Source organism: Acinonyx jubatus, chromosome A2 (assembly GCF_027475565.1).
Source record: "Acinonyx jubatus isolate Ajub_Pintada_27869175 chromosome A2, VMU_Ajub_asm_v1.0, whole genome shotgun sequence".
In the NCBI taxonomy this organism is placed as follows: Eukaryota; Metazoa; Chordata; class Mammalia; order Carnivora; family Felidae; genus Acinonyx; species Acinonyx jubatus.
Window position 1 is genome coordinate 22,669,883 of NC_069383.1, and position 24,573 is coordinate 22,694,455.

Genomic DNA, 24,573 nt, shown 5'->3' on the forward strand with positions numbered 1-24,573 from the left:
CTTACATTCGCGATACTCTCAGTCTAGTGTCCTTTCTGCCAAATCACAGCAGAACATACGAAAGGCACTCGTGATCTCCACAACTTCTTCAGGATTCTGAGGCCTTCGAGTCTGTCCTGGGAGCTCCAAATCCTCAAATTTGGAGCCCCACACCCAAAGGCTCCCCCATCCCACTGTCCCTATGCCCTACATCATTCGTTCTGCTCTTGCCCAAGGGGAGTGGACACAACCAAAGATGACGGTTGGGAGTGTTAAAGAAAAATTGTTCTGACCCTTGTTGAAACTGTAAGGAAGACTTTATTCAAGATTATTCCAATAGGGCTCATGCATCAGAAGAGAGCAATTGTGTTCAACTCCTAGTACAGTAAAGACAGTGGGGGGGGGGGGGTCAGCAGATGGAAAACTGCTGAGGGAAGACATCAGGGCTAGGGGGCTTCTTGTTTAACTGGACTAACAGGGTTCTTGCCACAGGCAGACCAAGGACTTAGTCATCAAAGGTGGAGGATGAGGCACTCAATCAGATATCAAGGACTGGGGGATGACTTCACAGGATCCTTTGCTAAGACTGACTTAGACAGGGCCCACGGACAAGGCCCAGTCAAAAAGAGGGCTCAGAGAAGCCTAAGTAAGTTTGGGCCAAGGAGTCTTTGTCAGGAATTATGGAGCTAGAGGCTTTATTAGGACTCTTGTCCTGTCAGCAGTGAAACTGAACTCCCATGCCCACCCTGGTCCATAACGAAGGCCGGGCTCCAACACAGATCTCAGCTCTGAAATTAGTAAAAAGAAGAGCTGAGAGCTGAACCGGCAAGAAATGTGAACTAAAGAATCAAGTACCCAGAATTCAAGGCAAGCTGAAATTCACTTCCCACCCTTTCTCCCAGAGAAAACCATCAACATGAAGAAAATCTCAATCCCTAATGGAAGTGAATGTCTAAAAAGAACACATAGAGAATCTGAGAGCTCAGGCTTGATGGGGCAACCAGGAAGGAGTGTCACTTGTTTGAGTCCCCACTTGCTTTTATAATGCAGCACACTAGAAATTGAAACAAGCAAAAGGCACACAGCACCTAGGATAATGCTTGGCACAATGTAGTTGTTTAATTAGTGTTTATTGAATAAATGAACTTGAAAGTCCCTTGCTAGCTCTAAACACTACTCTGTTAAGGTGAAGCAGCTGACACATGCCACAACACGGTTGAACCTTGAGGACATTATGCTAGGTAAAATAAGTCAATCACAAAAGGACAAATCCTATATGATTTCATTTATAGGAGGTACCTGGAATAGGCAAATTCATAGAGACTGAAACTCGAATGGACGTTACGAGGGGCTGGGGGGAGGGAGAATGGGGAGTTATGGCTTAATGGGTATAGAATTTCAGTTTGGGATAATGAAAAATCTCTAGAGATGGGCAGTGGTAACGACTGCACAACCTTATGAATGTACTTAATGCCAGTGAATTGCATACTTAAAAATGGTGAAAATGGGGGTGACTGGGTGGCTCAGTTAAGCATCCGACTCTTGATTTCGGCCCAGGTCATGATCTCGCAGTTTGCGGGATAGAGCCCCTTGTTGGGCTCCACACTGTCAGCATAGAGCCTGCTTGGGATTCTCTCTCTCTCCCCCTCTCTCTCTCTCTGCCCCTCCCCTGCTCATTCTCTCTCTCTCTCTCTCTCTCTCTCTCACTCTCTCTGTCAAAAGAAATAAACCTGTAAAAAATCGGTGAAAATGATCAATTTTATGATCTGTATATTTTGCAATTAAAAAAAATTTTTAAAGGATGTTGGAAGCTTTTTACTCAAGATGGATTTTTTTTTAAGATGAAGGGGTAACCTAAGTGGCTTACTATGTTTTAGGGCAACATAAATCAAAGAAATAGTGCTCCTAGATCAGGATTGGAAAAAGGAATAATCACAACCCAACTTTGCTTTAAACCAAAGAACTTTTAATGGTGTTTATTCCCCAGAGCCCTAATAGGGGTGGTCTCGCACATGCTCCATGATGGTCTTCAAGCCAAGCCAGGTCTCTTCGGCTGTAGGCAAGATCTGATTGGCTGGCAGGAGGAAGCCATATCGACCTGTGTCCCTCAGTTCAAAGGCAAATGAGTATTTGATGCCATAGTCATACGACCAGTCAATGCTTCCTCCACTGGCTTGGTCTGAAGGGCGAATGAGAATAAAGTTTGGTTATGCTATTCCCGTGGCCTCTCCAGCTATCAAACTTACCATGTTAAGTTTCACCATTACCAAAGATAAGTCAGACCCCTATCTTCATGGACCTTGAAAGCAGAGATAGCTTTGTAGAGGATCACACTTATGAAAAATTACAAGATTAATCTGAAAAGCAAAAAGTTATTTAAATGGACGCTATACTTAGCCTTCCTTTGGCATTTTTAGGAGCCTCTGGCTTCATCTACCCATTTGGAATCCTGCCTGCTCTCCTCCTTGGCATCTTCTACACCTTAAGGAGGCCACACCATCACTTCCTTCTTTAGATGAGTGCTAGGTGTAGACATTATTTTCTCTTATGGGACAGGAGGGATTACAAATAGAGTAAGAGATTTGGCCCCTGCCCTCCCTCAGGGAACTTTCAGCGTAAGGGTGGAGGGAGTTTTATTCTGATACCAAATAATATGCCCAGCACCTATATGTGATGGGTTACATCAATAAACTGATGTGCACCTGTGTAACACGTGGCCGCTGACGTGATAGATGACGAAGGAAGGTGGCATTAGCCTACGAAGACTAAATGGCAATCATGACTCAGAAGATCTGAGCAATGGATGAGCTCTGAAGCTCCTCCCAGGGAAGGTAGGTAGAGGTCAAATGGAAGAAACGGATGGGAGAGATGGAAGAAGTCACCTAGCCCCTAAGAATGGGGCTAGACAGGGGCTCCTGGGTGGCTCAGTCAGTTAAGTGTCCAACTCTTACTTTCAGCTCAGGTCATGATCTCACGGTTCACGGGTTCAAGCCGTGCGTCCTGGGATTCTCTCGTTCCCTCTCTCTGCTCCACCCCGTGCACACACACACACACACACACACACACACACACACTCTCTCTCTCTCTCTCTCTCTCCCCCAAAATAAATATATAAAAAATTGTTTTAAATTAAAAAGAAATGGGGCTGGACAGACAGGGAGACCAGGGTGTTGTACCAGGGAGAAGTAGAATTAGTGGTTACTGTGTGAACTAACACCATAAACACCTGTGATCTGTGCCTTGGCCTTCACCCAAATGGTTGCTGACTTGAACCAAATCCCCCAGGGTACCAAAATCACTACCTGATGCTACGTGACCCAGCCTATCCCACTAAGAGGCCCACAGTGGACGGAACCCTGGCTGCAGACTGAATCCTGATTCTGCAGATCATTCGCTGGGGGACCTACGGCTCTTACCTCTCTGACTCCCAAAGGCTTCATCTGCCAAACGGGTATAATATTACAGTACTTATCTCACAGTGAGAAATGCAGTGGGATAATGTTATGTGTCTGACTCCAACACCTGTGGAGCACCTACTAACTGTGTTAGGTACTACGCTAAATTGGTTGATTTAATCCCCACATGGGTCACAAGGTAGATACTAGTATTATTCCCATTTTCCAAGTGAGGAAACCGAGGTTCTGAGGAATTAAGTGAGGGAGCTGGGATAAAGTATGCAGAAGAAGCATTCGATAAATTTCCGTTGTGATTGGAACCATCATCGTGAATAAATGACTACGATCCTATCAGAAAATCTGGACCACATTAAAGAGACGAGGTACCTACCCGCAGGGGAGTAATCCCCCAGGAAACTAACCAGCAACATGTATATAATGCCTTAACGCTAGTGAACACTTTCATTCCACATTCTATCTTTTGAGCTTCTCAACAAGCTCTTCTTGTCTTGAGCTTCTCAACAAGCTTCTTCACAGAAGAACAGAAAAGATAAATACATAAAAAGGGAGAATGAGTGACCTGCCTGCGATCACCTGGTTTCAAAGTGGCAGAACTAGGACTCAAAACCAGGCCTCTCTCCCCAGGGTCTGGGTTTTTCACCAACTACCTCTCTAAGAAAGAACTCAAGTAACAACACCTATTGTGGTGCAGCTTCTCAGAGCCCTTTCCAGGTGAGAAACTACCCAGGAAATGTCTCACCCACCACAGAAGTCCAGCCACCTCGTGGGTGGAGTGAAGCAGGTGTTCAGCCCAGAGCTACATACCAATCTGGGGCAGGAGGCAAAAGTACTTAATTGAGCCTTGTTCTTAGAGGCAGTGCTTGTCCAAGCTGGAATGAGGCCAGAATCAACGAAAACAGAGTCAGCTCTGGGCAAAGATACAGCCAGAACTTGCCTGACCATTAATGGTCAGGCTCCAAAAGATCAGACAGCAAACCCTATGCTTGCCTGATACTTGCTCATTTATGGGGCACCTGGATGGCTAAGTCAATTGAGCATCTGCCTGCGGCTCAGAGCTCGATCTCCTGGTTCATGAGTTCGAGTCCCACCTCGGGCTCACTGCTGTCAGCACAGAGCCCACTTTGAATCCTCTGTCCTCCTCTGCCCCCACCCCCCGCTTGTGCACACACACTCTCTCTCCTTTTCAAAAATGGTTAAACATCTAAAAAGAAAAAAAGGAAATATCTGGGGACACCAGGGTGGCTCAGTCGGTTAATGTCCAGCTCTCGATTTCGTCTCAGGGCATGATCTGACGGTTTGGGCCCCGCATCAAGCTCTGTGCTGACAGAGTGGAGCCGGCTTCAGATTCTCTCCTCTCTCACTCTCCAATAAACTTTTTAAAAATAGAAATATCTGTAACCTTACCAAGAAAAGCACAAAAAAACCTCAGGCTTCCAAGATCTACCTCCCTTGTACACACCTCAGATAAGAAAGGTGAAAAACTAGACTCCTTATAATAAAATGGTTGAGATCCCACGTGGGGGGACATATGATGCCATTTTGCTGCCATTCTGAACTCCAGCCTCCACTCAGAGGCTGCCAAACAGAGAAAACATGCATCCCTCAGCCTTAAGTGGCCATGATGGCCTTCCTCCCCAGTGCCACCAGTCGGAGAGCTCTGCTTTTTGGAGGTCCCTCTGCCAAAGGAGAGGACAATTCCACATGGAACATGATTTAAAAGGTCATGATTTAACAGGACAACTGCAGGGGTACCTCGGCAGCTCAGTCGGTCAAGCATCCAACTCTTAATCTCGGCTCAGGTCATGATCTCACAGTTCGTGAGATCGAGCCCATATCAGGCTGTGCACGGACAGCGTGGAGCCTGTTTGGGATTCTCTCTCTCTCCCCCTCTCTCTGTCCCTCCCCTGCTCATGCGCTCTCTCTCTCAAAATGAGTAAACTTTAAAAAAAAAAAAAAAAAAAGTCTGGGCAACTGGAAGCAGATCAGTCTTCCCAGAGAATAGCCTAAAACAATATGTAACAATGACTCCAAATCTGTTCATTCAACATTTGACTTGGTAATCTTGCCTTAGGAATATACACCAAAGAGATCCTTTAGAAGAAAAACAAGTTTGTACCAACATGTAGTAGCACCATTTAGCAGACAATACAAAGGCCCAATAACCAGGATACAGCAATGTAATGGAATAACAAGTACCTAGAGTGGAAATACATAAAACTATACAGGAAACAACGTTAACTGAAAAAAACTGGACACAAAATAGAATATAGATGTTGATTACAACTAGATACATTTGTGTTCACTGACAAAATTACTGATGAAATTGAAAGAAAATATGATGATTATTGCCATTTCTTTTTTCTATGAAGCCTTTTATTCTTAAATTTTTTTTTTAACATTTATTCATTTTTGAGACAGGGAGAGACAGCAGGGAGAGAAAGAGAGGGAGACACAGAATCTGAAACAGGCTCCAGGCTCTGAGCTGTCAGCACAGAGCCTGACGCGGGGCTCGAACTCGCGGACCACGAGATCATGACCTGAGCCAAAGTCGGACGCTTAACCAACTGAGCCACCCAGGCGCCCCGTTATGAAGTCTTTTAAATGTATCATAATAGCAAAAAAATAGAAAAGAAAAACCACCAACTGGAAAAAAAAAAACTTTCATGATCAGTAGTTTCTGGATTTCCATCAATTGTTCTAGATATGGTAAGTCAACTATTCCTCCTCCGCTCTCCGAGACTCCCATTGAGAAAACCACGGCTAACAAATGCGCCTTCCCTTGGATTCCCACCACCCCCCTCCTACAAATGGAGCCGTGCTGGTGCCTCGAGCATGCCTGCACACTTGCTCCTCCTAGTCAAGCCTGATCTACCCACCTCTGCTGGACTCCTCTGGCCCCTCTTCTCCTCCACTTGGGAACGGCACTGCCTTGGTCACTTATCCTCTCTCCCGTATCTCCCACCTCTCCCTCTCTATTGGTCCTCTTCCCACAGTCAATAAGTTAGGCTCTCATCTCAAAAACGAAGCCTTCCTTTCCTCTCTCTTTCCATTCTCATCTCAGATCCTCCAAAGAGCAGTCTACCCACCAGACGTCCGCTCTCCCCCACCCCATGTACTCCTCCCCTGACCCTCACCACGCTTAGGAAACTGCTTTGGTTAAGGCCACCAATAAGCTAGTGATGGAAGTCCAAAGGGGGAGCCTGGGTGGCTCAGTCGGTTAAGCTTCCGACTCATGGTTTCAGCTCAGGTCACGATCGCGCAACTCCTGAGTTCGAGCCCCACAACCCGGCTCTGCACTGACGGTGCAAAGTCTGCTTGGGATTCTCTGTCCCCCACCCCCGCTCTCTGCCCCTTCCCCACTCATGCTCTCTCTCTGGCTCTCTCGAAAAAACAAATAAGTCAACATTTCCAAAAAAATCCAATGGTAAACGTTCTGTCAGAGTTGACCTTTCTGTAGCCTTTCGTCATGGTTAACCACTGCCTCCTTTCCAACAACTGCTCCTTCCCTGGTTTCTGAAACACAAGCTTCTTGGCCCCTCTGCCCAGGCCCACTGTGTGTCCCTCCCTCACTAACCCCTTCTGTTGTCCGACATCTTGCTCCCCTCCTCCATCCAGGGCTCTTCCCTCTCAAGTGATCTCCTTGCTCTCCTGTTCCAACCATCCTCTCCATGTCAACGACTCTTAAGCCTGTCTCCAGAATCCCAGGGCCACGTAGCCCAAAGCCTACAGGACATCCCCACTTGAAAACGCTACAGTTCTCTCAACGTCAACTTGCCCAGATCTAATGACCCCTCGGTGAGAAGCTCTCCCTTCTAATGAACGACAAAACCCTTTTGGTTTTACCTGCTTAATGTCCGCCTTCCGTCCTCACTGGCACTATACTAGCGTGGACCACCATTTCTCCCTGAACAATTCCTGCTCTTCCTGCGGGATGTTTGTACTTCCAGCCCGCCACACTCCGCCCTCCACACTGCTGCTGGTTGTGTCTTCTCTGAAGCACAAAGCCTCAGCGCACTCACTGCCGGATGAAGACTCTCCAAAGGCTTTGAGAACCCTCTGGGTTAAAACCTAAACTTACCATGGCATGCAAAAACCTGAGCGCCCCGCTCCCCTTGTTCCCACTTTTATCCCAGCAGTCCCAAATCTCCTTGTGGGTCACAGAGCCCATTCTGCACGTTCTTATTTCCATGCCTTTGCCCCATCCCTTTCTCCTCCCCCGGCCATTTGGTGAGCTGCCATCAAATGTGGCTTTTCCTGATTCTGCCACTGTCCAATCCTTCCAGCTGCCTACCACTTTTGTACCACGTATAACCCACTGCTGCACACAGCACACTGAAGCTCGTTTGTCTTCCTGTTCGTCTCCCACGCTAACCAATGAGTTCTCTATGTCTGTAGTACTTGGCGCAATGATGCGCACACAGTAGATGCTTAGTAAATGTGTGTTGAGCAGAGTGCGTGCCTGTAAGAGACATTTGTTTCCAAAGGATCCACGGGCACGGGAGCACTGGGAGACTCCTGAGCATTCGACTGTGGGGTCGAGTTTCTGGGTCTGTCCCTAAGGAAGTGGGGGATTCCTCTGGGGGACTCAGAATCTGGACGGATGCGTTAGGCTTTCCCACAGCACTGCAGTTTCCTGTTTCTATCCCAGAGCACTGTGGGAGAAGGGAGTCTCAGAAAGCCCTCCAGCAGGCTCCCCAGCTTTACTCCTGACGCTGCCGGTATTCCTGACTTATCCTCCCCTCTGGCTCCCCAAACGGTACCTGCACAAAGGACTGCGACAGAGGCCATCCACTAAAATATCAGGGTCCTTTTAAAAAGTCGCACCCATTCTGTCCCCACACCCAGTCCACAGCACCATCCCTCTTAGCCAAGAAAGGGATAATTAATAAAAGTGATAACGTAGGACCAAGTCTTGACAAAAGCTTATTTTTCGGCAACAAGATTGCACACGATGACAGCGAGCTGTAAGGATCGGGACGAACAGAGAGGAACGTACATAACTCAGATATTTAAGAAGTTCTCTGTTCCAGATATCACCTAATAAGTATCCCACGGGAGGGACCTAGCCTCACAGAGGGAAACTGGGCAACGCCGGATGCCATGCATGAAGACCTCTCCATTTCACATCAGGGCATTGCAAGGCTCTGGCCCAAAACCACATCGTACCTGCCATCGTACCTGGGTCATTTGTGAAAACACATCAGATACTTACACATGACTGAGCAGATAGATCCCACTTTGTACTTGGTGCCATGCAGGCTTGTCAGAGACCGGGCAGCCTTTTGGGCCACTTCATTCTAGAGTGAGAGAACCAAGGAAAGGTGGATGGATAACACTTGTCGCTTGAAGAACAGATGCCCAATAGCAGAATGTAGCACGAGGCAGTCTGATTAACTGGACTCCGGTTAACTTAGGCTTAAGCACCATGCCCTTCCGTTTCGGCCATTTTCACGGAGAAGCGAGCACTAGCTCACTTCTGTTGGCTTGGAAAATACAACACGAAGACCTTCACTGTGTATGTATTCTTCCAGGTGTTTGCAACAGCTACACCAGGGTCATTATTTTGCCACCAGCTCTCCTTGCTCAGGGGTGTGGATGGAAATAGGGTGGGAGTAAGGGGCTAAAGAAAATACGTACTGACCCCAGGATGTACCCGGGAAGTGGATTTTTTTTTTTTTACTAGATCCCTACGTTGGCTTCCTTCCCTATGATTGTCTCTTTTTCCAAGAAGTAGAGCTCAGCAAAATATTTTCCATTATTTGAGGGTTCCAATTTTGACTGATTGAGGCTTTACTGTCCTTGCTAGGGATAAATGTAAGGTCTTGAACTTGGGTCCAGGAAAACAACCGTACAATTACCAGATGGGGGAAACCTGGCTCGGCAGAATCCTCAGAGAGCCTGGGGGTTTCAGTTGTCAACAAGCCCAACGTGAGTCAACGGCACGATGCTACTGCCAAAAAACTAACGTGACCCTCAACTGTTTAAGCAGAAGTGCACGGTCTGGATGAGGGCAGTGATGGTCATGCTCTGCTCTGTGCTGGTTAACCCACGACCCAAGTTTACACTCACTTCTGGGAGCTACCCTTGAAGAACACGCACAAACCAAAGCATGTTGGGAGAAAAGCAACCAGAATGGTGAGGGAACTTGGGACCATGTTATGAGTGCTTGAAGGAACAGCAGGTATGTAATAGGGATATGGAAAAACCTAGGAAAAGCAGGTTATCACTCTTCAAGTAATTAACAGATTTGCTTCTTTTCAAAGGGAAACAAACTTGCTCTACGGAGCAAGGTGATAAACCAGGACTGGCAGGTAAAAACCATTAAGGAGAAGGATTTGGGTCTCCATAAGAAGAACTCAAACAATCAATTATACCCCAACATGGAACAGAATCCCTTGGAGGCAGAAAACTGTCCAAACACAGGCTGGATGACTACCAGGCAGAGATGTGAGCACCCAGTTTGGACAATTTAAGGTCATCTGGGTCTACGAAAAGTACCTTTTAGGTTCTTGTCAATCCTAAGGTTCTCTCTGATTTGACCTTGAGTGGTAACACTCACCATCAAAACCCTGAAAATTGCCCTACAGGGCTAACGTCCAACTGACGAGATGAGAGATACGCCTGAATTGGAATAATTTATTCCATTTCTGCCAGGAGCTGCTGTCAATAATGCATTTGAAAGTAAACTGACCAAAAAGTCCCATCTCAGGGTTTACCTCTAACACATGGGTCTCGAAAACCAAGCCTAAAAGCCAAATTGGGAATATCTGCACATTCTCTTCAGCTGGAGATAGCTCTTGCTGAATTATAAGTAGCCCCCGAGATGTCACCATCTGACTTAAGGCCACCACCATTTTGCTCATTCCGAAACAGGAGAGATGATGGAAGGTAGCAGGTTAGGCAGGCTGAGTGTTTTATGCCCAACGTCACACATCGGCACAGCATGATAACCGGTCATAGAGCCGAAAGCACCAGGAAGGTATGAGGCACAGAGCTGGGCGACAGTATTCCCTGGCATACAACAGCATCTGACTACAGAGCTAAGAGCCTCGGGTCCAAATTCAAGTGGGTTATTTCCTAAGCAACAGAGAGCACATCCTGGGAATTTATGGTCAAATTTAGGCTCCTGCTCATCTGGATTAAGGTAACAGGAATCTCATGAATTCTATTTCCCAAAGAAACTTAATTTAGGAAAGTCCACAACCAGTCTTTCAAACATCTGCCAGTATCTCAAACTTCTCAGTAGTTGGACCTATTCATTTGTAACCTGTCACTAGTACACCCCCATCTCAGTACCTGACTGTATGACTGAAACTTACTTGTCCACACAATGGACCTTCGTGGCTGAGCTGAAATGAAGTTTCAGAAACTTACCAGCTCATCAAAGTTATCAGGCTTGGTACATGTATACCCAAAGGGGAACATCAGCAGCTGAGAATAGCTATGGAGGGTAATGAAGGCCTTGATTCTCCCATGGCTCTGGATGAAGTTCACTATGGATTTCACTTCAACTTCACAGGTAGCCTGGGGTCCACGGTAGGAATCAGAGCAAGGGTTCTGGCTGGCTCCAGGTCCTGATGGGATGCAGAAGAAGCCCAGTAGAAACAGTGAGCTTTAAGGAGACACCATGTGGATACATTTACCATGCATCACTAAATTCTTCCTCTGGAAATCAGAGCAAGGTTGTCCATGCACTACACCAAGTTGCTGTCTAAGGGTACAGGGGAGGCCAAACTGAAGTGATTCTGGACACATCTCTCTTCTTTAGAAATATGGTTCCTCTATATGGCAGAAAGAGCTATCAAATTAGATCATCTCCTCTCTGTGGGAGTCGTTGGAAGAAAAGCTAGATTTAACATTATAGATGGAATTCCTGCCTTGGGTGGGAGTTGAGCAAGCTCTTTTCTGGGATTGCTTCCAATTCTTAGCGTCCAAGAGTAGAAGATTCTATGCATCTGTACTTCTAAATCACAAAGCCACAAATGCAAGGAACCCTGACACCCTTTTTGCGGTGAGGAAATCACTACACTTGACGACAACGAAGCCACCTTTGGCCTTGATTTTCTCAGCAACTAGAGTTACTCGTGACCACCAAAGTGGTCCACTATGACCTGGCCAGGGCTCTGAATGCTAGAAAAACTCCGAGGGGCTGGGTAGGGGCTGGGACTCCCCAGGGTCTCTAAAGGATGTAAACAAAGTATAAATACAACCTGTCACTTTATTTCAAGATTAGTTAATAAGAACAATAACATTTGGGGGGGTGGGGAGCCTGACGTTGAATTCCTGGGCATTGCGCGGTATTTTAGATCGTATGCTTTGATTTTTTTTTTCCTACGCTAAAAAAACTATTGTAAAAGCGATGAATGAAGTTGCCACTCATCCACATCCTGTCACAATTCCCTAGTGGGTCCTTTCTTGGTTCAATAATTCTCATTAATTCATTCGTCTGACAAATATTTAGTGATCGCCTAAATCATGCCAGACCTGTACTACGTATTAGGGATAGTACGATGAAAAAGACAGTTCCTAACCTCACTGTTACCAGGCCTAATGAGAAAAATACAAACAAATTTCAATTCTGTAATTAGAGAAACACAGGGGTTTTAACTGGTCCCTACAAGCATAAAGGAGCCCCCCAACCAGCCTGCCAAAAAATTAGAGCCACAAGTCAACGAGACCAGAGCAGCAAGCCAGCATTTTCCCTCTGAATCTGTTTTTGAAAATCAATTTCCTAATCCTATTTGTACTTCTTTTGAGTTTTATTTCTCGAAACATCCAGAGATGATGTAATGCTTCTCCTCTGAGTAGATCCTAACCCCCTCTAGTGGTTGGTCTGGAGCTTCCTGAGGCCTCCCGCCATTGTGCCGAGCCTCGCTCTGAAAACTCAGAAGCGAAGCCGAGCTGGGCCACAGCTTGTGGGAAAACTAAGATGTGAGACAAAATATATTAAATGCTGCTCAGAGATCTGGGACAGCGCTGCGCGCCTGTGAAGGGAATGTACTTAAGTGTTTTTTAAATGGGTTTTTAAATGGCTTCAATCCTGAATGGGCTTAGCAGGCTGACGACACTGCACAACCATGCAAAATAGCCAGTTGGGCCAGACAACTTCGGACCATCCCTGGGGGGCAAGGCCCGGCGCTCACCTCCAAACCCTGCATCCCAATTCCGGTTAAGATCAACACCAACACAGCGGCTTCCGGGTATCCTGGAGCGATTCTTCCGCCACATACGATTCTTTAAAATCCAACCGAAAGAGAACACAGAAAAAAAGAAGGACCGTCACTCAGCCTGATGAGAAGGTCCCTTTAGAATTCTGTTAATTTCCCTTGCTTCCTCCCGGGAAGGTCCCTTTGGAATGATGCTAATTTCCCTTGCCCACAGAGGTGGCAAATAGTCCTCCTCCAGGGTTCTGCCAGGAGCTTCTTGGTCATTTCACTGAGACGAGAAATAATCCCCATCTCTTCAAGTCAATACCTGCCAAACCATTTTCCATAGAACATCAGTTCTCTTAACAATAACAGAAAATAAAAACAACCATAAACAAAGCGGGGAGAGAGCAAGGGTTCTGTGATGGAATATTTCACGAAAATATAGAGCTAAATTGGCTAAATTGGCTAGGGGTTTTGTTTTTTTTTTTTTTTTTTTTTAACACTTTCATGTTTTCTACGATGCTCCAGGAGGGGGATACAGTAGGCGGTACTTCCCAAACTTGACTGTGGAACTCTCTATTCATAGGGTATCTGAGTACTAGTATTTGTACAAGTTCTTTTTAAATGCCCGTTGGAAAACACTACCGTACTTGGCTCCCTCCAAAAATAAACCTGAAGCTCTGATTCACTCTGAATATATGTGGGGTCACAGTTGCCACAACGGTGTTTTGTAATGAGACTTTAAATGAAAAAAGAAAAGAAACTACGTAACTCCTTTTAGTGATATTACAGAGGATTTCTTCTACAGATTGTAAGTAACATGCCGAACGCATTGTACTGCCTACCCAAATCCTACTGCAGTCTAATTGTCAGCAGGTAACATCCGCCTCCTCTTTTCTATTAATCCCACCACAAAAAACGCAGAGAGAATCGGAACAAATCTCCTAGGTGACTCACTGTGAACGCTGAGCTCTAATAGCCCAGCCTAACCGCTGAAATGGGCTCTGACCGCGGCAGTATGTAAAGACATCATGTGCTGGAATAAGAGGTGATTATAAACTCCACTATGTGCCTCCATCCAGGGCCACTACTGAGAAATTAGTCATTCCACTTATGGTAAATCAAGAACAGAAAGATTACGTTTGTTTGTTAAAGTCCTACGCATCTCCATCAATTCTTATTGAAGAAGAAAAAGGTCCAGGCTTACGTTGGTTTGAGAGAACACATATCCATCGGGGTTTGCAACCGGCAGCAGGAAGATATCCATCATGTCCAAAATGGAAGTGATGGAGACATCATTTCCATAACCAGAGGCAATCTGAGCAGAGACAACAAATATGTCAATCTCACACTCCCCTTTCACCAGGGAACAAGGGATGGAATAGTAAGACAATGTGGGTTTTTTTCAAACATGAACCAGATCCCATGACCATGGTCATGACCATGACCAGATACTGCTGGTCAATGAGAACCTGCCAGGACTACAGTCCGGTCTCCTGCAACGCTCACGTGTTCAATACGTCAACGTCGATACTTTTATCTCTAGTCAGGATAATTTACTTATGTGAAATAAAACGCAGATATCACCTATCCATTCTCTCTCAAAAGCAGAATTCTTTCTGTTCATTCTGGGAAAGCACTTCGCAATGGCGTTGTATGGCTTATAGGGGAGTTAAGAACCAAAGAAATGTTTTTCAGTTTTTTCTTCGTCGTCACATAGGCAGGCTTTCCAAAAGTACTCATGACAAACAACAGATTACTTAAATGCGTAGAGACTTTTCTGAAGATACAGAGAACTGGTTAAATTCCATTTGGGGAATTAAATTTCTACTTGCCATCAATTGCAGTAGGGCTGGAGTTTCTGCTGGATTAAAATGTATTCATTTCCTGTGCTCAGCCATCCTAAGGCATTATTATTCAACTGTTAAATATCCATTTCATAATACCCTAAAGGTAACTGCATTTTAATTGAAGGGAAAAATGCATCAGTCGGTATGCACGTGGTTGCACATGCTTGAATGATCTGATGTGGATTGATTTCCTTTGCTCATGAATTAACATTCTGATTTATAGCGTGTCATTTTTGAATTACTTCAGCAATACCAGACTAGGTCACACCCAGCCCGGTGTCCTGACTCTAATTCCAACGAACATGTGGAAGAAAGGTACTGCCACACTCCGACTTCAAAACCTGATGTGGAAACTTTTCAGAAAAACCCAAAAACCCTTCGCTATTTTCACTTTGGATCCGTAGGCCAGAGTAAACTCTTCTAGCACCCATTTCTATATCTGAGCCCCTTTGGCGATTTTGTAGATTTCTAGCACAAAGTCCCTCAGCCCTCACGGCTCCAGGCAGCGAAGCAATTTTTCCCTAGTCTGTTCTTATGCTGAAATCTGACTTCTGGGGTCCTTATACTTACCACCCTCTCAATCTCTTCTGGCGGTGTCTGTTAACCGAGCACACAGTGGCCGGCAGGCCCAGGGACAGTGCAATACCGAAATACCAAAAAAGGTTGAATGGGCCTGCTTCCTGCCAGTACAAGAGAAAGCCTCGCCGAGAGCATCAGCGCTGGCCGTTCGGATCACAAACGTGTTTGGGTGGGGCCTAACCCAGAAAGTCAAAATAATCGAGGAATTTTAGGAAAAACGACCTTATTTGCTGTCCACAGCGCAGTAGCTTGGGTAACCCACTCGCGAGCATGGATCCCGGCGTCTAACCAGATGGCCGGCTTGTCTCCTCCGGTGCTGAACTGTGAGACAAGCGTAGAAATGTGAGCGGCTCCACCTCTGCGGGCTCCTGTCCCCCCTCTTTTCCCCCAGGGGCCTTGTCTGTCCCTCGTTCTGTACTTGATATGATCGAGAGAGAAGGCGGAGGTGTAGACAGTGATGTTGTCAACTAACTCTTCCCATTTCACGTGATTTTCCTGGCCCCGTGCTTTTACCGTAAGTTTAAATGCAAGCTAACAAGAGGGCGTGGACTTTCTTTTTGATGTTTGCAAAAAAAATCGTTGCGGGTAACGTAATGACATGAAAACACAGGTTCATCATTTGGGGTACATTTTCTAAAACAGGTTACAGACTAGTGCGATGCCATTTTGATTCTCTCGAAAGGCCAGTTCATGCATGTCTATATACGTATGCACACGACCATCTGAAAAAAGGAAGAGGGGGAAGAAGAGAGAACACAGACATAGCAAGATACACAACAAAATATTAACACCGATCACCCCGTAGTTGTGGAATTAGGAACCTGGGGATGCTTTTCCTTTTTTGTTTCTGTTTTCCAACTTGTGCACCGATTGTGTTATTTCTGTGATAAAAATGCTTGGGATAACCTTTCGAGTCCTTCATAGAAGCAGAATAGGTAGTAGGCTCTGGAGGTGTTTTCCAGAGTTTAAGTTTTATGACCTAAGGGTCTCAGTTTTATTTGGAAGAGTGGCTTTGTCAATTGGATCAGTAAATGGGAAGGAAAAGAGGATGGTTGTTTGCACCATCAACTTCTGTCTCCGTGCTGCATTCTACACATAGCAGATAAGGTAAATGAGAAATGCAAATCCTTGCTAAAAATTACATTTCATGGGCTTTGAGAGTCTTAGTTGAAAGGGTTTCATATCTTTTCCCCCAAAGAGCTCAATTGTAAAAAGCGGACCTTTCAAAAAAACACAGAACATTCTCAACCACGAACCACCCGAGATAAGAGAAGGCCAGGACAATCCAAGGGGGAGAAGAATCTGGGATTTCCTGGCCCAATGGTAGCAGTAACACAGAAAAGGAAATTTTTTTTAACGAAGGTAGTAAATATTAGCAAATGTACCACGGTGTCATAAAATAGGCAAACCACTCCTCTCAAGCCTGCTTTGGGAGAAACACTCTGGAGAAATCCATCTGTCCCAATGAGTCCCTTGGTTCTCAGCCATAACATTTCCAAATTTAGTAGGGAGTTGTGACATTATCTTTCTGTTTTTCTTTCCCTCTCTCTCTCTCTTTCACAAACTCTTTCTAGGAAACTCGGAAATAAATTTCATTCTTTCTGGGCAAAGTGCAAAAGCTTGAAACTATCAGCACTAAGACTGTCAGAGGTTACACGCTGGAGTAAAGCCCTAACCCTTTTCAACTAGCACCAAGAAAGAAAAGAAGGGAGGAAGGGAGGGAGGAAGGAAGGAGGGGAGAAGGAAGGAAGGAAGGAAGGAAGGAAGGAAGGAAGGAAGGAAGGGAGGGAGGGAGGGAGGGAGGGAGGGAGGGAGGAAGGAAGGAAGGAAGGAAAAGAAAAGCCTTCGTTTTCTGGGCATTTGCCTGCGCAGTTAAGTTGCTCTGTCATTCTCCTGCTCGCTGCAGGAACGCTTCTGTTTTTTACATGCAGCTCAGGCAAGTACTTGGCGCTTTTTTTCTTTGTAAATCTCTTACTTTTAAAATGAGAGAGAAAAGAAAAAGAGAAGAGAAACAAGGTACAGAACTCCTACCTTGATTAATTACAGAATACCTCCCCCATCCTCCCCTGCTCACCCCAAGGCGGCCCCCCTACGTCCATCCCCTCGCCCCCCCCCCCCACCCTGGGGCCCACACCACCTTCTCCAAAGCCCCCACCTCATCGCGGGGCCCGCACCGCCACCCCCAACCTTCCCTCACTCTGGGGCCCTCGTCATTTCCTCCACCACCCCCTCTCACCCTGGGACCCTCGTCACCTCCTCCATCCGCCCCCCTCGCCCCGGGGCCCGCACCGCCTCCCCCTTCCTCCGTTCCTATTGGCGCGTTCGCCTCTGGTTCCCGGCGAGTGAATCTATCAAGATGAGAGCATTAATTCACCCCTGCAGACCTGCGTCAGCTTGCGCAGGAAAGAGAAAAAAGAAAAAGAAAGGGGGGGGGGGGCGGGGGTTGTGGGGAGCTGGATACTCAAAACCAGCAAGGACCGGTTAGGAGGGGGGAAAAGGGGGGAAAGGGAAAAAAAAAAAGGGACCCGCTCTGCAGGCAGAGCCAGGACTGACGGCCCGCCTGGGAGGAGCGGGATTCTAGAAGCCTCTCGGGAGGAAAACCCACAGCTGCACCTGTGTACCTTGAGCACGTTCATGGGCCGCTTTTCAAAAGAATGGCCAATGTTCACTTTGCTCACTAGACCGGGGTGCTCGGCAACGATGTTATCCATTGCTTGGGAAATCTGCAGTGTTTAAGATGAACAAACAGACATTTGCAAATGAATGACGTGACGCCCCCGTGAGCGACTTTTCCCCCCTCCTCCACTCCCACTCCCTCCGGGCCCCGGAGAGGGCCGCGCGGCCGACGCCGCGGGATGGGGGACGCGGGTAGCGGAGGGGAGCGATGATGAGTCACCGGGCGTCTGCAGGGGCCGGCGAGGGGGGAGCCATTTTGTGGCAGCGGAGGCGGCTCGTTCCAGTTTCGTGCTTCCGACAAAATGGCCCTTGTCTGGCTTGCCCGAGGCCGTCCCCCCTCCCAGCTCTGCGGGGCAGCGTCCCCCGCTCGCCCTCCCTGGCGGAGGGCCGCGACTACCAGGGGCACCCGCAGAAAGGTGGCTTTGGAGGCAGCGGGGCGGGTTCAGGCCAGGGGCGACGGGGCGCCGGCCCGTGAGGCGCGTCCGCCGCCGGCTACCTCGGGCCCCTCTCGGCGAGGCTGATGGAAACGCTGCGCCGCTGCGTCCGGGGCTGGGCGTGAGACGTGTCCGGAGAGTGACCGGCGGGCAAAACAGCCCCTCCGGCCGCTGCCGGCACCTGCTGTCCGCGGGACACGGACGCCGGTGTGCGAGGCCCGGGGAGCGCGCGGGTGCGCCTTGCTTGCTCCGCTCCCTTTTCCCCTCGCTCTCCCCAGTGGTTCGCAGCCCCTTGTCTGAAAGCCGTCGGGGCCTTGCGTGTTTCAAATAAAGAATCGTGGCGGCGTTTCCTTTTGGTGTTTTAATTTCAGAAGGGTCGTGGGGAGCGTGTGTTGCACATGATACACGTGGCCTGGCTCCGTGTTCGAACACGTTCGTATTGCCGGCGGTGAAACAAATGAGTAGCAAGGCAGTTCAGGGCAGAGTTTGTCCCCAGATGCATTTAGGTCGGGTCAGCTTTTGCCATCGGATAAATCAGGGGGGACGATTGATTTCAGGGTTGTTTGCATTTAGAATTCGTGATTTAGGGGATGAGTTCTTACCAGATCTCTCCCCCGCCCTGGCTCTTTCCTATTCCCCCGCCTCTCCCTGTTCCCCTCCAACCCCAGCTCCCCACCCCACCCCCACCCCGTCTTGTCACCCCCTCCCCTCCATTCCCCCACTCCAGATCAGTTAGTGCAAATAGACCCCCTGTGGACCCTGAGAAAAGCTCGGTGTCACAAAGAGGCAAGTGCGGTGTGGCCCTGCCCAGGTGTCCAGGGGGCAGCTTGTGACCCAGCTGGAGGAAACGGGGCATTCTTCACGCCAACAGAAAAGACAGCAGAGACCTCACTAGCCTCGGCTGCTATGAGGTCTGGGCACATTCGTCAGGCTGGGAGACCCCACCCTCCCCCCCGCAGGCAGAGGTGTCTGTCTTCATCAATTCCAGCCATGAAGCACGACTCTCAGGTGGCTTCCTGGGTAGCACAGGTCAGAAATCGGCCAAGGGGCCTTGAGGGGAGAGGCTCATCAGCATGAGCGGCTGTGTGCTCCCTGAAGACAGTCCTAGACGGTTCCAAGTAATGGAATGGCTCCTGGAATGGGTATGTGGGCTTCAGGTCCTGCCTTAAGGCAGGGACACTGATACTGGCTGTGAAATCCCAGAGAAAATTGGAGAAGTTAGGAAATAGTATGAGAATACTTGCCATTAAACCACCAGGCCGAAGCAAAAGCCTTGTCATCAGAGGAGAAAATGGCCCATTGCTCTGACACTCATTTTGAAACACCTACCTCTTCCAGAGTATGATAAGCCTCAAAGTTGAAGTTGCCATTCCGTTCTCTTCTCTGATTGAGTAACATTTCTTCGTTCTCTTTGTCCAACAGAACCTAAGATAAAACCAGTCACACTGCTGATTAGCTTATAGCCATGTGTTTGCGTCTACAGTTGTGAAGGAAATGCTAAGACCCCGGTCCCCAGTCCAAGCATCCTCTTCCGGTCCTCCAGGCTCTGGGGTCACGCCTTTCGCCCTTTCTGAGAGCACCCTGAAAGGGGAGGAGGCATTAGCGGGACTTTGGGGCCAGCCAGATGCTGAAAATATAGGATGACAGTCCTGTGGTTGCCTTTCTGGGAACCCAGGGCCCGAGTTAACCCCCAATTAAAAACTAAATGAGGGGCGCCTGGGTGGCTCAGTCAGTTAGGCATTCAACTCTTGATTTTGGCTCAGGTCCTGAACTCACAGTTCCTGGGTTTGAGCCCCACGTCGGGCTCCGCGTTAACAGTGCGGATCCTGCTTGGGATTCTCTCTCTCCCTCTCTCTCTGCGCTTCCCCCATTCGTGCGCACACGATCAATCTCTCTAAATAAATAAATAAACTTAAATTAAATGAGTGACGTTTTACTTTTATTTACTTCAGCCAACATGCTTCGGTTTGCGCTCGATGTTTCATGCCAGGGATTCTCTTTTGCCCTTTCCCTCAAATTTTTTTTTATTACCATATCCCACTCATGCCAAATGCAGATGGGAGAGGGACGGTGCCTCCCTACCCACTCTGCAGGGCAGCCCCGATGGCAGGAAGGCCCTTGTGGCACCCACAGGTCCTTTCCCTGGCAGAGGGTACTCAAGGAGAAAAAAGGATGGACCTTCAGTTCATGTGGACCAGCAAGGTCTGTGGAATAAATACCTGAACATCTTCAATCATGATGGAATAAGCAATTCCCTGGGATTCCAAGAAGACTTTGACGGCCTGGACGCTGACAAAGGGAACTCGGACATGGGCTGTCTCCCCTGGGATGGTTGGTGATTTCCAGAAATCAAGCTGGAAGGGGTAAAAGGCCAAGGCAATACATGGGTCATTCCAGGGAAATGGACAGCTCAGCATGGATAGATTTCCAGAAATCAATTTGTATCCATTTTGCCTCTAGCCCACAAGACTAGAATCACTATGGAGTCACTGTGATATGGCAAGAGGGTCTTTTTTTTAAATATCCAAGCATGAACATATGTGTTATATTGTTTTTCCCCCCTGTGGTTAGATATTAAAACTGACAGAAGGCAAAGATTATTTAAAACTATGGCAGTTTTTTTTAACAGTTGACATTCAAGTGATCCAATTCATTTCATAACAGAACATTAATACCGTAAATTATTGGAGGAGGGAAATAACGCATTAAAGCTGTTCGGCAATTTTTCGAAGTAACTTTCACATTTGATCTCTCTTTTCACTCGTACAATAAACCTCTGAGATAGAAGAATGGCATGTTTATCCTCATTATACTGAACGGGATCATGAGACACAGGGGAAGCAGGTGACTTGCCCGATGTCACAGACTTGAAACTGGAGCCTGGGTTTTCCACACCCCGGCTCCAGGAGTTAACATTTCACACCATGTCAAAGATGAGCCACAGTCCAAAGTAAGAGATCCAATCATCATGTCTAACTGTGCAGTAGTCATGTGGCAAAACAGAAAGTCCCTGTAGGACAGATACCTGAAGATGTTCTTCAGCCTCCAATTCCACCAGATGTCTTATTTGTTCTTCGTTCCTTGGTATGACCTCGAGAACCTGGTCCCTAAGGATATTAACCAGACATGACCTTAAAAGCAAACCCTGGACACCGTTTCCTGTTGCGTTACGCCTGCTGTTAGTCTCCGCACATAGGAAGGAGGTTAATGAAGCGGTTAATAATCTCTTTGACAATCGAGAAACTAATAAATGGTATACTGACCCATATCCCCAGAATGAGGAGTTTACTTCCCCTGAGGAAATGGTATCTAGATAATAATTAAGAGGTGTACCTACTCCTAGCAGGAAGCTTGCCATTAAAGTTACCTTTCCTTTAGCTAATGATTATTTCTAAAATAACACCTGCTGGTCATAAAGCAATAGCTTTGAAAACTCTTTCTGCCTCTCAGAAATGAGGTTGGGGCTTTTTTTTTTAAGTGGAATAATTAGTTTGGTGCTTGTGAGAGAAATCGAATTCACATCTGGGTAGACCTAGGACGTTTTTGTTGTCGTCATTAACTGAAATGTATCAGAGTGCCGTCTCCAAACCCCATTCACGTGACCCAAACTTGGGGTATGCCAAAGACGATTAGGACGCTGAAAAATCATGGTGTGCTTCTCACTCCATGCACCCATCCACACTTTATCCTTGATAAAGGATATCAAGGACACCTTGGCAGGAAAGAGAAGTTGGAAAACAAGCCAACGCATATCCTTAGAAAAGAAATTTGGGAGTAGATCTGGATTTGTATAGCCCTTCCTCGGTGGTGGCGGTTTGCCTTCTACCGCTTTCTCCCAGTAGACTGACTTCCTGAGTCACTGCCCTGAGCATTTGTGCAGTGGGGAAAGGGTTGGTATAGAGCCATATACAAGGACCAGAACCCGGGTCTTCTGAAACCAAGTGCCGTGCAAACTTCCAGTGAACGCTAGCAAAATAAGTAACAGACTGTGAGATCTTCAAGGCTCTTCTGCCTCCAGGTATCCACCTGCCACATGATCTGAAAATTCTTCCATTTGAGTCTCATTCCTTTTGGTTAGTGCACAGACGCCCAGGAGTCCTCTTTTATAAGGGGAAGGTACTGAGCAAAGTACTGCTTTGGGCTAATGCTGACTGGTCTGTGTTTTGAGGAATAGTAACCCTTTGAGTTTCTCCGCACGTTAAAAAAGAAAAGTGGGGAGGAGTTTGATGATCAAAAAGATGGGTAAATGTACCAACCTAGATCCCTTCTTATAGATTTACAATGCATATGAATTTAGTAAAAGTCACTAGAAATCCCATAGTTTGTTAAACCCTCTGATTCCCAAATTTATTTGACCACCCACTTCTTTGGGTCAAATTTATTTGACCACCTCCTTAACTCCCTGGAACACTCTCCAAGAAATGCTGCCTAAAACCTTTCATAGGATCTTGGAACCAATACACTTGGGAGCAAAGGTGAATCCTACAAAGCCGTGAGAGTTGGATTTGGGCTGAAATCTGCAGTGCCGGTTCTCCGACTTCATGAGGTTCCACAGCTGGGGCACTCGGTCTGAAGGGCAGATATGGAGGATGGAGCCCAGAATGGCTGGGAGGAGGTCGTAGGAGAGTAACCCATCACTTACTGGGATGTGCTGAGACAGTAGGCCAAACAGCTTGATTTTCACTGATGTCTGTCATCCCTACCTTCTGATCATCAAGGAATGTGAGTAAATACAGAGAGAAAAAGGTATATGCGTTCAGATTTCACTTTGTTTTTTCCTTTAAATGTCATTCATCTCTGGTTTTTTTTGTTTGTTTTTTTTTTTTTGGTCATTCATTTCTGTTATTCCCACTATCCCCTCTCCAAATCTAAGAGGACTTCTCTGAAAACGCTGAACACTTACACCTTTTTATTCTGCCACCATCCAGTGAGACTCTGTGAATCAGGCAACAAAGTTCAAAGAGGCACCGGAAGACATAACTTACCCCACAAATGTTTCTCGACAGTAGATATGCCCAAAAAGGGCACCAAAAACCAAGATCAACTTCATGGTCGAGGGTCTTCCCGGAGTCCAGAATTCAGTGTCATTCCTGATCTTTATTTATAGGGCCCATGGCCGAGGCTGATCTGTAGGCAGTCTAAGAACTCAAGTGAATGCCCACATGTTAAAATTCCCACCTGCACGTCAAATTCTCAAGGTCGTAAACACCCACCTGTGTGATATCACCAATTCGTACATTTTCCATTCCCACCATGAGATAACAAATTTTGATGGAAAGAAAACAAAATTGCTAGAGCATTCCAAGGGCAAATCATGTATTTATGATTTCGAACATAAAGTGCCACCAACTCTGACCAGTGATAGAAGCCAGATTAGTAGACACGAGGTTAAAGTCCTTTCTGGGTCTCTGACTAAAAAACAAAACAAAACAAAACACCAAAAACCAAATAACAAAAAAGGGCACAGCATTTAGGCTAATTATTCAGGCATCCTGTCTATCACATTCCATTAGTTTGCTCATTTGTTTATTTTTACAATGTTTACCCTGAAATGCTGCAACCATTCAGTCCACATCTGCTGAATCTCCCTGTAGAGGTGGCCCATTCCCATCCTTACTCCATATTAAAACAAAACAGAAGGCCTTTTAATATTCAATTTTGGACTCTTTCTAAAGTGATCCATCAGCATTTGTACCAAATTGATGTCCTTGTTTCTGTGCTTTTTCCCAAAATGAAAATGTCTTTCTGATTATGACAATGAAAGTGCTTGTTATAGAAAGTTTGGGTAAAAAAGTGTGTGTTATTTAATCACCCATGGTTCCTCCACCCAATGAAAATCATTTGGTGTATACCTTTCCAAATTTTGTTCTATGTTTCAGAGCTTTCCCTTGAAGATTAGATGATGCCATACATTCTGATTTTTAAGCAAATGTTTTTTTGTTTGTTTGTTTTTTAATGTGTATTTATTTATTTTGAGAGGGAGAGAGCATGAGCAGGGGAGGGGCAAAGAGAGAGACAGAATCCCAAGCAAGCTCCAAGCTGACAGTGCAGAGTCCCACACAGGGCTCAATCCCACAAACCACAAGATCATGACCTGAACTGAAGCCAAGAGTCAAACACTCAACCTACTGAGCCACCCAGGCGCCCCTGAGCAAAGGGTTTTTTAAACAAAGGTGATCTTCCCTTGTCTATAAACGTAATTCTTCATTAATCTGACTTTGTTCTTCATTGCAAAAGAAAAAGAACTACCTATTTTTGGGAATCATACTTTATTGCATTTAATCATTCACACACATTATGTTCAGCCCAGCAAGAATACGCCACAAAAAAGACACAAGGAATATTTCGTCTGTCCTCTGCATCATTGCTGGGTTAGAATTCTCAAGTACCTGCTTGAAGGGGAAAGCTGTGTGTGTGTGTGTGTGTGTGTGTGTGTGTGTGTGTGTGTGTCTGGTTTCAGAAACTCCTGGATTAACATGTTTTCTCATTC

The 24,573-nt window shown here is 46.6% G+C and overlaps 1 protein-coding gene across 1 annotated transcript; it reads right to left on the reverse strand.

Moving 5' to 3' along the window:
* Positions 1-1,923: 1,923 nt before the first annotated feature.
* On the reverse strand, positions 1,924-23,225 carry CPA2 (carboxypeptidase A2). Its single transcript, XM_015071056.3, has 11 exons — positions 23,069-23,225; positions 21,109-21,190; positions 20,303-20,437; positions 19,413-19,508; positions 17,595-17,696; positions 15,196-15,294; positions 13,752-13,862; positions 12,539-12,629; positions 10,770-10,969; positions 8,608-8,692; positions 1,924-2,158 (listed from the first exon to the last, which is right to left on the reverse strand). The coding sequence occupies exons 1-11, from the start codon at positions 23,131-23,133 to the stop codon at positions 1,971-1,973; spliced, it is 1,254 nt and encodes a 417-aa protein (XP_014926542.2). The 5' UTR covers positions 23,134-23,225; the 3' UTR covers positions 1,924-1,970.
* Positions 23,226-24,573: the final 1,348 nt, after the last annotated feature.

Excerpts from the sequence above, each read along its gene's own strand:
- CPA2 (XM_015071056.3), bottom strand. The coding sequence starts at position 23,133 with ATGAAGTTGATCTTGGTTTTTGGTGCCCTTTTTGGGCATATCTACTGT. Across the intron at positions 15,295-17,594 it reads GGCCCATGAACGTGCTCAAG|TTCAGCACCGGAGGAGACAA; the intron begins GTACACAGGTGC and ends CTTGTCTCACAG. Across the intron at positions 12,630-13,751 it reads ATGTGTTCTCTCAAACCAAC|AATCGTATGTGGCGGAAGAA; the intron begins GTAAGCCTGGAC and ends TGGATTTTAAAG.